This window comes from Myotis lucifugus, unplaced genomic scaffold (assembly GCF_000147115.1).
Source record: "Myotis lucifugus unplaced genomic scaffold, Myoluc2.0 scaffold_65, whole genome shotgun sequence".
NCBI lineage: Eukaryota > Metazoa > Chordata > Mammalia > Chiroptera > Vespertilionidae > Myotis > Myotis lucifugus.
The window spans coordinates 288,683-301,270 of record NW_005871113.1 but is presented as its reverse complement, the minus strand read 5'-3'; the positions used below and the strand labels follow the sequence as shown (position 1 = coordinate 301,270).

General features: G+C 45.8%; 1 protein-coding gene across 2 annotated transcripts in view; it reads right to left on the bottom strand.

Moving 5' to 3' along the window:
• RGL1 (ral guanine nucleotide dissociation stimulator like 1) overlaps nucleotides 1-12,588 on the bottom strand; it is a 151,478-nt gene that overhangs the window by 23,226 nt on the left and 115,664 nt on the right. For both annotated transcript variants that reach the window (XM_023754727.1, XM_014456805.2), the window contains exons 8-10: nucleotides 10,955-11,058; nucleotides 7,651-7,735; nucleotides 2,156-2,245 (exon numbers count right to left, since the gene is read on the bottom strand). In XM_023754727.1, the coding sequence (XP_023610495.1) occupies nucleotides 2,156-2,245; nucleotides 7,651-7,735; nucleotides 10,955-11,058 (279 nt within the window). The remainder of the gene's footprint in view (nucleotides 1-2,155; nucleotides 2,246-7,650; nucleotides 7,736-10,954; nucleotides 11,059-12,588) is intronic.

Genomic DNA, 12,588 nt, shown 5'->3' with positions numbered 1-12,588 from the left:
ATGTCACCCTGATGTCATGTCATTCGCTCCTTGCCAGAATGTGATGAAAATGGCACTTCACCCTGTGACAGTCTTCCCCCAAACCCATAACTTCAGTCTAGTCACTAGGAAGACAACAGACTCACTCTGACTGTGGGACATTCTAAGGCAGCGGTTCTCAACCTGTGGGTCGCGACCCCTTTGGCGGTCGAACGACCCTTTCACAGGGGTCGCCTAAACCATCCTGCATATCAGATATTTACATTATGATTCATAACAGTAGCAACATTACAGTTATGAAGTAGCAACAAAAATAATTTTATGGTTGGGTCACAACATGAGGAACTGTATTTAAAGGGCCAGAAGGGCACTAACCGGTTTGGCTCAGTGGATAGAGCGTCGGCCTGCGGACTGAAGGGTTCCGGGTTCGATTCCGGTCAAGGGCATATACCTTGGTTGCGGGCACATCCCCACTAGGAGGTGTGCAGGAGGCAGCTTATCGATGTTTCTCTCTCATCGATATTTCTAACTCTCTATCCAGTAGCAACGAAAATAATTTTATGGTTGGGTCACAACATGAGGAACTGTATTTAAAGGGCCAGAAGGTTGAGAACCACTGTTCTAAGGGCACCAGGATAGTGTTCCTTAAGATTGTCAAGGTCATGAAAAACAAGGCAAAACTGAGAAACTGGCACAGACCGGAGGAGATTGGGAGACATGACAACTGAATGAGGGGGGTATGCTGGGTTAGACCCTGGAACAGAAAGAGGACACTAATGGAAAAGTGCTGAGAAGCAAGAGAGGTCTGCCCTGTAGGCAGCAGTGGCCTGCCAGGGCCCGTGTCTCGGGATGACAGGTGTGCATGGTCATGGAAGATGTCCACGAAAGGAAACTGGGTGAGGGTTCACAGAAACTCATGCACTACCTGGAACTTCTCTGTAAATTCCAAAATAAAATAAAAAAATTGGCCCTTGGCAATCAGGTAGAAATACTTCAACTACAGGTATATACTAGATTAATTTCACCAAATTTCCTTTGAAATCATCTGTTCTCCATAAGGCACCAAAGCATTAATGATGTTGAAAATAAAATAAAAGGGTACTTCCATGGACACCTTCTAAGTTCCACTGAGGCACTTACGGAAATTCTGGCCAAAAGAAACCCCCAGGTCTCAGCCAGGACAAGGCAGGCTGCGTGTGCGAGGTGGCTGCTTCCTCAGCCAGAACTGCCTGGTGAGGGTCACGCCAAGGAGGGCCCGTCCTTCAGGGCCTCCCGTCAGCGGCAGCTCGTCCTTCCCCATTATGCACTCAAGGTCTCATCCCGGACCAAAATACTCTTCTTTTTTTAACAGCTATTTTTAACTTGTCTTTGAACAACTGAAGAGTTGGAAATGTTGTAAATTTGTACGGCTTTATGTTACAGCAGAGCCCTATCACTCAAGAACGTTCCCGACTTATGTGCAGCTTTCCAAAGAGAAGTCCTCTGTAAACAGGATGAGAATATCAGAGTTGTCTGTCTCTAGTCTCCTCTCTCTGCTTTTCCTCTTCTATGCTTATCATTAGGGAAGCTTTTTAAGTAAAGCTAAAGATGATAATAACTATCCTTCAGTCTTAAGGAGGGAGGTCCGGCACGCCTCTGAGTACTGAGAAAGGTTTGGCTGGCCCTTGGGGTTAGGAGAGCTGGGAACTGACTAGAGGGTGGGAACAAATGAGATTTCCCGGCACATGATCAAATCCTCCTGGGCGCGGACACTCCGTCCCACCTGGTCCTGGGCCACCACGCATGCAAAGCTGACTACGGAGGCCTTCCCATCGGGGAGTGGAGCCCAGGAGGTCTCAAGGCCAAGGTGGCAGCAGCTTCTCAGTGCAGGAGTGGGTAGAGGAAGAGGGAAGGAAGTCTACCTGCGGCAGTGTGTTCCTTACAGAAAAAAAGTGCCCCAGAGAGCACCATGATCCCCGACTCTCAGTGTTTACTTCCTGCTGGGTCCAATGGGAGTAATAACACTGTTCCTTTCCTGCAGATCCCCAGGGTTAGTTACTGAGAACGAACGGGCAGGGAATGGGAGACGCTCATGAAAGCCTGGGCCCCTGCAGATGAAGGTGCTGGTGGCATGCGGGGGCCGCTCCCCACCCAGGCGGCTCTCCCGGGGGCCTCGGGAAGATCCGGGTGCACGTACCATGTCCTTCTGCAGCTGGAGCCGCCGCTGCGTCCGCTTCTGGTTTTCTTTCACACTGCTGTCCAGGTTGGCAAACTTGGAGGTTCCTTCCTGGAAGAGAAGCACACACAGAGGAGAGTGATGGAGAAGGACCCTGGGAAGAAGTGAAGTGGCACCTAGTGGCTGACACGGACCCTCCGCACAGCTGTCTGGGTGGCAGGCAAAATGGAGAGGCCTGCAGTGGGCTCGGGCTGAATTAGGCAAATCCAGGCCGGCTGGTTGCAAGTGGTCTATTTGTAGAAAGACCTGGGGGCCTTGGATTATCCTGTACCCCCTACATGGTAATAAGAGCCCTGGTTTGGTATAAAATCAATCGTCAATCTAAGACAGGCGATTCCTGGAAGTGGAGGCAAGTTTTTACACATCCCAGATTTCACTCAGTCATCACACGGCCTGGAAATGAAGATCTCTTCCCCTGGACATGTGTGGTTTCTCGCTCTTGGCCTGAAGTGCACCGGCCAGCATTCTGTGAAAGAAAAGGGACTATTTCTGTGGTATTTCTTAGCCAAGTGAAACTTTTGTGCCGGAAGTTCTTTGAGGAAGTCCAGTACTGGGCACAGCGCGAATCTGTGAAGGCCAGGACTTCATACACGTCCCCCCGTTTCCTCCCCGTCAAACCTCTCAAGTTGCCTCTCAGGTTAGAACTCTTACACATCAATCCTTCCTCTGGGCGCCTGAGGACAGATGACCGTCCCTTCCCTCCTCCCGTCTGTTGTAACAACAAACTCTTTTAAACTCTTCTACATAATGACTAATCTTGAGTTTGCTGACTGAACATAAAGTGTTTTCCGTTTTGTGGTTTCAGTCTTGTTAGGTTCTCATTTTCCAGGAACTGTATGAATGGAAGGCAAATTGCACAGTTCAGTTGCGTATAACCTCTACTTTAGTTTTCCCTTAGTCAGTTTCCCTGGGTTCATTACGTTTTCATAGCATGTGACCTTTCACTACCGTACGGCTGCTAAGGGTCTTCCTCGGTGACTTGGCCTTCCCCGTGGCAGGGAGGTGTCAGTTACCTTCTTCTATCACTCACAACCCTTAACCCAGGCCCAGGGACACTGCTGGGGACAGAACCCATAGTGACTTACTGTCCATTTTAATTCTCCCTGTGACAGAGGATCATCAGGAGCATTACCATTTAATAATCTCCTACTTAGAGTTTTTCCTGGGGGTGAATGAAAGGGGCTAAATAAAATGTGCCATTTCCTGTGCTAGGAGGTTGAGTCCTCTCAAATTCTTGAGAATTTTCTTGGAGTAAGAAATCCATTCTTTCTGACTTTAATACGAGTGTCCATCTCTACCAGTGTGTCAGTCTTCTGGCTCCCTTCCACTTTCTTAACCATCAGCAGAGGAATATGTGTGGAAATTATTGCACATATACCTAACGTTCTTATGAAGGGCATTGGAACAGTTAACAGGCTCCTGAGAATCACGGAATAACGGAGATGGAAGGGACATTGACAACGCACTAGGACAACCTGCTCATTGGTGGAGAGGCAAAGCCCTGAGGTGGGAGCCAGGAGATCACTGACTTGATGACTTCGTGAGGAGAGTCCATCGCTGCTGGATGGTTGGCTAGTGCAGTTCCTCCAAATGGGGTGTCCACGGAAAGTCCACTAGTTGCCAAATCCCACAGTTTCCGTTTCTTTCTTCTGAAGCCTTACATCCTCTGCTCTGCAACGTCTCACAACACCAATCCCTCCTCACTTCTCGAAGCTTTTGACAGGTTTGGTGATGACATCACTCAGGGTCTTTCCTTCTGCCTCTTCTCTGCTCTTGCTCACACTATCTCAGAAATTCTTCTTTCTATCAAAGTCATCTTCCTGTTTTTCACTATACTCATGTCTTTGCAAATACTATCCAGGCCCAAGACCTTAATCATCACCTATGTTGGGATAGATTCCAAATCTCTCCCTCCATAAACCTCCCACTACTCAACACTATCATCTTTCCCTCTCTTTCGTGCAAATTCCTAACCTGAGTCTCACCTTCTCTCTTCATCTTTAGCAGAGTTCAGATTCCCTCACTCACCCTGTTCCTCACCTGAGAGGGGCCTCTTCTATTCGGGACATACACAGGCATGGGATCCTTCTCAATAAATGTAGATTAAATTGTAGCCTGGCCCTGACTGGTTTGGCTCAGCAGATAGAGCGTCGGCCTGCGGACTCAAGGGTCCCAGGTTCAATTCTGGTCAAGGGCATGTACCTTGCTTGCGGGCACATCCCCGTGGGGAGTGTGCAGGAGGCAGCTGATCGATGTTTCTCTCTCATCAATGTTTCTAACTCTCTATCCCTCTCCCTTCCTCTCTGTAAAAAATCAATAAAATATATTTTTTTTAAAATTGTAGCTTGAAAGCTAATGGTAATTATTTGAGTAGGTCTTCACAGTCCTTGCAATTTCCTGCTCCAACTCTGAATGTGTGTTTGGGTGCTTCACTGAACAGTACATCTGTACCAGAGCCAAATTATTGGGCCTCCCTGGAAGTTATTGGTGTCAATTCAACTGGGAAGAATTCTCACTACGAGTCCCAAGAACCAGCGAGATTTGTGATGTTCTGCTTCCCTGTGGTTGTGAAATTTGTAGATTCTGTAATTTACCTGCTTACAATTATCTAAGTTCTAGAAATCAAAAGGAGGTAACAGGTTTAAGGTAATTTTTGAGGAAAATAAAAACATTTTTCCCAACAAAAGGAAAACCATAGATTCTTGCTGATTATTATGTTCTGAGTCATTACATCTACCTAGAAGTAGAAGAGAAGAGAGGCTATTTAAGACTAAGATTACGCAAACACAAATCAGTCTAAGTCCAGGTGGTTCTTTTGAGAACTTAATACCTTGATTTCATTTTCACAACTGTGCTGAGAATTAACACCCAGAATTATATATTTCATAGTAAAGAATGATCAACAAAGATGACTGGAAAGAGACCTACGTGTACATATGCACTGGCCCCAACAGTCCTCTATCATTAATGATAATGCACAGACTACATGAGTTCATAGCCAAGTTTTCCATTTCTTTGGGAGTGGGGACTTACATAAGAAATTTCACTTAGAGCACTGAGGTAAACTTCTACTGTTAAGAAAGGTTTATGGGACCTTTAATGTCTAGAGATAGTTTTGCTTCTAAGGTTTCAGCCAGAAGACCGTCACCAGGCAATGAACTGCACTCTATTCAATTTATCTACTTTGCAAGGATGACTCAGAGCTCTTGCGATTTGAATGTGTGGCTCCAGTTGGTCTAGCTTTCTATTACTGACCGGGAGACCACTAAGCCATCTCCTTCCAGCCAGATGAGTTTCCATTTAAAGTCTGCAAATCCAGGGGGATGTGGAGCAGGGAGTAGTAATGTGATCTCAGCGATCATTGTATAGAGTGCAATTGAGCAGGTAGGCCAAATCCAGAGTCAGACATCAGCACAAACTACCCTGCTCACACCGTCTTCTCCAAGAAAGGCTGATAGTGGGCAAGTTGTTAAAGTCAGGTGAATTATAAGACCCATCAATTCATGCAGTCAAACACTTGCTACATGCCAGGCACTGTGTTGGGCATCAGGGATGTACCAGTGAAACAGAGAAACCCAGCCCCTGACTGAAAGAGGCTTGCAGGCCAGTAGGGAGACAGGCGAAGTACACAGGCAATGCCAACGGGACATATGAGAAGCGCTAGGTCAGAGGATGACCGGCTTCCTCTGGAGCACATGCAAGGAACCTAGCCAGGCCTGAGGGTGTCCAGGAGGGCTCCCAGCAGCAGAGTGTACACTCCAACATGAAGGATGAGTAGGATTTAGAAGGAGAACAATCAGAAAGACCATAACAGATGCCCTTGGAGGAAGGACTGATCTAACAATTATCAACTAGACGCCTTTTCTTAGTCACCCCACCTCCACTTGACTTTCACTCCTATTCCAAGTGTCTGCCTAAGGTCACATATGCAACTTATACTTCATTCATTTTCATGTGTCATGCATACTTTGGTTCCATGTGTATATAGCTTGCCAAATACTAAAAATAACTTACATCTGCATAGGGCTTTCAAATATTTTATCTTAGTCAATCTTCAAAACCCTTCCATGAGGTCAGTAGACTAAATGCTATTGTTGTCTCCAATTGATGGAAAGTAGAGTAAGGACAAGGATCCTACCCTCCAGTTGCCCAGTTCAGGGGTCCCCTAGGGTGGCACATCTCCTGCTCTTTTGTAACTGTTCACTCCTCTCCCTCCCCCATGAGACTGTCATCTCCTTAAAATCAGAGACCGCCTTTAATATGGTTGTACCTCCAATACCCACTACATAGTGAATGCTCAATCAATATCTGTTGAACCGCTGACTTACCTTCTCTATCAAGCTGTCCCCAATCTACCCTGTCCCCTACTCCCAAGGGGTCAGAAGAGACAGTTTTATGCCTCAGTGATAAAGGCAGGTTTTAGAGTCTCACCAGGTTGTATCCACATCTAGCTCCACTGCCTACCACATGTGTGACTTAGGGCATGTTATTTATCTGACTCTTGGCTACCTGCAAAATGAGGATCATAAGATCTGCTTTATAGAAAGGCTATGAAGATGGTTTCTGCTCTATGTTCACCTCTGATGAATATTCACAGCCTGTCATGTGCACCTTGGACTTATTCTCATTTAGTGTCTTTATCTACCAACTGGAAGGTGAACCCTTAAAAACAGGATCTGTTAGCCACCTTCATACCTCTAGAGCAGCGGTTCTCAACCTGTGGGTCGCGACCCCTTTGGCGGTCGAACGACCCTTTCACAGGGGTCGCCTAAGACCATCCTGCATATCAGATATTTACATTACGATTCATAACAGTAGCAACATTACAGTTATGAAGTAGCAACGAAAATAATTTTATGGTTGGGTCACAACATGAGGAACTGTATTTAAAGGGCCAGAAGGTTGAGAACCACTGCTCTAGAGGCTGGCCCAGTGCTTTATAAATATTAGGTATACAACCAGTGTCCGGAACAGTAAAATGCAGCATGTTCTACCTGTACCTAGCCCGGGGTTCAGCAGTCAGCATCATCTGGTGTTCAATAAATATTGCTGACTGACAGATTGTGCAACGTAGTTCAAATAAAGGATGTGGAATTGCTGGCTCGGCCTCTGTCATTCTAGGAGATGTTTTGCTGAGAAGAAATATTCCAGGGCCTCTTACCCACCTAACTGCCAGCACTTGGTATTTGCGGAGCAGCTCGTTAAAGAGGGACGCACACGAGCACAAGTTTCACAATCTGGTTGCGTAACAGTCAAGCCAAGGAGCTGGACTTTGGATTTTCTCAGCCCCAAGCTTCTTAGATTAGGCATTAAAAAAACAACAAAAAGTCTGCCTTCTAGTCACTTGAGGCTTTCTCAGACTGCAGGAATTTAAGGAGCCCCCGCACCTCCTGCAAGCCACTGTTCCCTTGAATGGATTCCAGAGTCAAGAATGCCACCCGTACCCAGTGCCTCACCTTCATCAGCAGTTCCCGGCTGGTCAAATGATTATTATGGTCCGAGAAGATGTCGGAAAGTTCTTCAAACATTAGCATTCGCTCTCTGCAAGAGGGATCAAGAAAATATGAACAAATGAAGTTAAGAAAACTTACACCTTCAGTCCAGCTGTTCCCAGCACCTATAGCTACAGAGGGATCACACTGATCTCAGGGTCAGTGTGTGATATGAGCAGATGAAACAATGACTTTTTCCATGCAGGGTGGTTTGTTTGTTTTTTAATAGATATGATCACTTGTGTGAAGAGAGGAATATTTTTTAACCATGTGTTTTATAATCATAAAAATATTGTTAAATTGGAGAATTAAATTGTTCAACTGGGACATGTTCTCTTCAGAAAAAAAAAAATCTATCTTGGCAACACACACAGCCCCACGGACCTGAGAAATTATCTTGGCCGGTCCCCTCATTTTAGAGATGGAGACGCCAGGGTCAGGGATGGGCCCAAGTTTCCACTAATAACTGCTGAGCATTGCAGGTACAGAACCCAAGTCTCCTGAATCACAGACTCAGAGTAGAGGACGGGATCAAGATGGATCTGGGAGTTAGAGGAGTGGGTTCAAATCCCAACTCCGCCACCTGTTGGTCACGTGATCTTGGACAAATTGCTTCTCTTTTCTGAGCTTCAATTTTCTTATCTGGACCATGGAAATACCAATAGTCGCCTGCAGGACTGCTGTGAAAGCCAGCAGAATCACACCTGCCAAGAGCCTGCTCTGTCCTTGTTCTTTTTTACTCACTACGTATCCATGGGCCTCATGCTTTAATCCACGCACCCCTCCAGGGTTACCGAGTGGATCATTCTGAAGGCAAAGGATTAACAGGGGCAATTCCATTCCATAGGCAGCATTTTCATTATCACGAGAAAGCCATTATTAAGAACTTACTTTGTTTCATGCATATAATATTGCTCTCGTAATTAAGAAAACCATGAAAGCTATTTATATTTTGGAAAAACAATTAAGAAATTGATTACATGTCAGGCTAAATAAAGAGAAATAAGTAGACATCTCCTTTGTCCACTGAAAGTTATTAGCATAAAAGGTTACAGGGAAATGATAACCCGTAAGCTATCTTAACCCTGTCACTTGAATTTAGCAATGGAAAATATGTAAGGCTGATAACAGAAGTGTCTTCTCTGAGGAACTGTGACACTTCTGCAGCATCCCTGCTCAAACGTGAACCAACCATCCAACTATGAAACAAACCAGACCCCCACGTTGTGCAGAATGCATCTCTGAGGCTGATTTTGTGGTGTGTTCTTTGAATAGTTAATAAAGCCAGCTGGGAGAATGGACTTTCTCATATGAACCAGGGAGATTAGGATACAAGTCCACTGATTTCCTTACTTGTGTTTTAGCCTCAGATTTGCTGGGGAAGAAGTCTCTGGCTCGCTAAATGGCTTTTCATGGTGGTCAATTTATCACCCGCCAAAGAAAGATAGGATTACCCTTGACGGCAATCAGAGAAGGCTGCAATCAGGCAAGGCTGCATTTTAGCACATGCCCATGAATTTGATTTTGACACCACAGTTGGGGAGCGGTGATAAGGAGTTGGAGTTGGGGGTGTTGAGGATGAGGACTCTGGACACAGCTGACTTTCCCATCTATTTCCCCAGGGCTTATTACCCATACCTTTCAGAGCATGTATGTGCAGAGGAAAATCAATCAACTGATCTCCCTTTCGCACAGAGTCACCTTGATTATTCAAACTAATGCAGAGGAGAAAGAACCCACGTGCAGGGTGGTAATTAAGAAAGTTGCTCTGGACTTGGAAAAGCCCTGCCTGCTAGATAACGGCATCATAAACAGAGCGTGAGCTTTGGGGTCCAAGTGGTGGTAGCTGCCACAGCTCTGCAATGCCAGGCATTAAGATCATCCATTTCAATGTTTCCCCCTTTACCCATCAAAGAATTATGTAATAAATAACGTAATTCTCCCAAGCAGACTCTCCTCCGACTAGGACTATGAGCTCATCAATAACCTTGAGATCCCTGGCACTCACTTTTTAGCGTAAATCTAGGAAACTCTGCTGTACCAATCTGGGGCTCTTGCAGTTTGGAGTGTGTCTGTCCCTTTGGGCTTAATCAGCTCTGAGAGAATGGATGAAAATCAGTGCTGGACCTACGCTAAGGACCAAACCACCAATTCCACAAGAGCGAGCCTGCTAGGCAGCCAGCTGGCCTCTCTCCTGCCTGAAATGGACTATACTGCATACAGTATAGACTATAAACAGTTTACACATTCTTCCCATACAGCCTGACTTCTTGATTAGCTCAAACCTAGGCGGACCTGTGGTATGTAGCTGGCCTAGTCTGCAGCCAGGACACATCCCCCAGCCTCTCAGCCTGTACTGCCTCGGGGCCAGAACTGCCTTCTCACTCACCCTTCCCTCCTCTGCAAAAGCTCTCTGGTCTACAAGGGAAGCTCTGGAAATGGGGGGCGGGGGGGGGGGGGCTGGCAAAATAACAAGGACATTAAGTTGTTAATTATTCCAAAGGCCGCAGCAGGAAAGGGGAAGAAAACAGAAAGGAATAGTTAGAGGTGCTGAACATCACTAAGCTAGCTCTTCACATGCCAAAGCAGAAACAACTGGATGGAGTCTTGGTGAAGCCACAGGAACAATGTCCTGGCTGCACACGTTACCCTTCACATCTCGGATCAGCTTAGGGCTTTGGGGTGAGGCTGAAACACAACCAGAACTAATGGCAGCCCAGCCGGTGTGGCTCAGTGGTTGAGCGTCAACCTATGAACCAGGAGGCCACGGTTTGATTTTCGGTCAGGGCACACACTCAGGTTGTGGGCTTGATCCCCAGTTGGGGTGAGGGGGGGTGCAGAAGGCAGCCGATCAATGATTCTCTCTCATCATTGATGTTTCTGTCTCTCCCTCCCTCCCCCTTCCTCTCTGAAATCAATAAAAAAAAATATATTAACAACAACAACAAAAAAAGGCAAATGGCTGTAACTTTATCACTCCACATCCTTATCCCTCAACATCCAACGATCAGCAGTACATCCCTAAAATGGTCCCTGCAGCCATGGGCTTGGCTCTGGCACACTGTGAGAACAAGAGTGGCTTCTGCAGCGGCCCTGCCTCCAATTCTTGAGTGATCATGGGTAAGACGCACCCTGCCTGGAGCACACAGGGGCTTTCAAATATGTTTCTCTCTTTACAAATAAGAGCATTGAAGGTGAGGACCCACACCATTTAGGCAGCAACTCATCCCTCAGCCAAAGCACGTCGAGCAGACACTTGGGAACTTACTTTGGGACAGCAGCCCACGTCTTTTTTAACCGGTAGATGGAATTGGACTGCAGTGCCGAGACGATGGCCCTCAAGGAGGAGAAATTCTTCAGGATCCTACATTCCTACAAGGAGAGTGATTAGAACAGAAAAGGCATTTAAATATCAATACTACAGTGAGCTGGCCATTTCCCGTTCTAGAGGTATCACAGCTGCTCTGAATTCTTACCATGAAATAGGCAGCTGTATAAATACTGAACATCAAAAAGTGGCTCCTTACTCCCACCCCAGTCACTGAAGCACTTTATAGATTTTGGCACTGTATGCTTGTTTTTCTCTCCTTTAATATATTTTTTGTGTTGTTGTTACAGTTTTATAGTTTCCAGCTTTCCTAGTAAAAACACGACTGGAGGTGAGTCTGCAGAGCTACGCTAGAGAAAGCAAACTTACTTCTGCTGACAGCACACAGATGCCCTAAAAATACACACGAAAGATCACTGCATCCTTTAGAACCACAGAGCGAGCGGGCCAGCAGCCACTTCAAGGTCAGATGGTATCGAACATCTCATGACCAACCCTCGCCCAGAGAGGTGTATATAACTTGGCAATAAAAATTCACCACAAGTTGAACTTTGGCTTTTATGTTCTTAGCCAAGAGGGAATATTTTTATACACATTCATTTCGTTTCAAATTGGCTGGTGCCACAATCATAAACATTCAGAAACACCTTGGTACTTCAATGTTTCCAAAATAGCTTGGGCTTTTAAAATCAAATTCATTTTGGCAACGCTTGAAAACAAAATAGAAAGAGAACAGGAAGCATTCTGGATGTCATTTTGTGGGGAAGGAGAAAGGCTCCCTGATTCCGAAACTTAAGCTGCCACAGGGAGTCCACAGCCTCAGCAGCCAGTGACCATGAAGTCCAAGTTCTGCTGAATGAATGGCAGGGACAGCAGGACAGCCAGGGAGAGGGTCCCAGGCCTGGCTGCAGGGGGAGGGGTCATGCAGAGAGAGGGGACTATGCCTGAAGTCCCATCCACTGTTTGCTGCTCAGGCCGCCGTGAGCATGGGTTTGGCTTTGTGCAGAACATCTGGGGAAGAGGCATCAGAGTGGTTGGGCATAAATGCACATGGCTTAAAAGATCATTTCACAAAGTAATGCTAATCCTGAATATGAAGGAAAAACAGCATTCTCTAATTTAGCACGCCAAAATCTGGCTACTTAAAACCGTGCCAAGCAAACAATCCCTCAAACATTTTCTTTAGAGTAAATGCCAAATACTTTACAGAAGTCATGCCCACTCTTTTGAAATGTCTGAATGCCTTCCCTTTATTTAAAGAGAGAGAGGGAGAGAGAAAGGAGGGGAGGGGGAAAGAGAGAGAGAGAGAGAGAGAGAGAGAGAGAGAGAGAGAGAGAGAGAGAGAGAGAGAATGCTGAATTACAGTCCGTTTGGAAACCAAACATGGTTGGTTCAACGAAGGTTCAGAATCCAAAATTATGTTCTAAAAATCAGGAAACTTGTAATAAATAAAGGAACTTAGGCACAGATATTTCATGCAAATTCTAATAAACATATGGAACACATTATTCTGAAAGAGGCTTAAGCCAAGGGTTTGAAGGAGCAGAAAAGGCATCTGGCTCCATTTCTAGAAA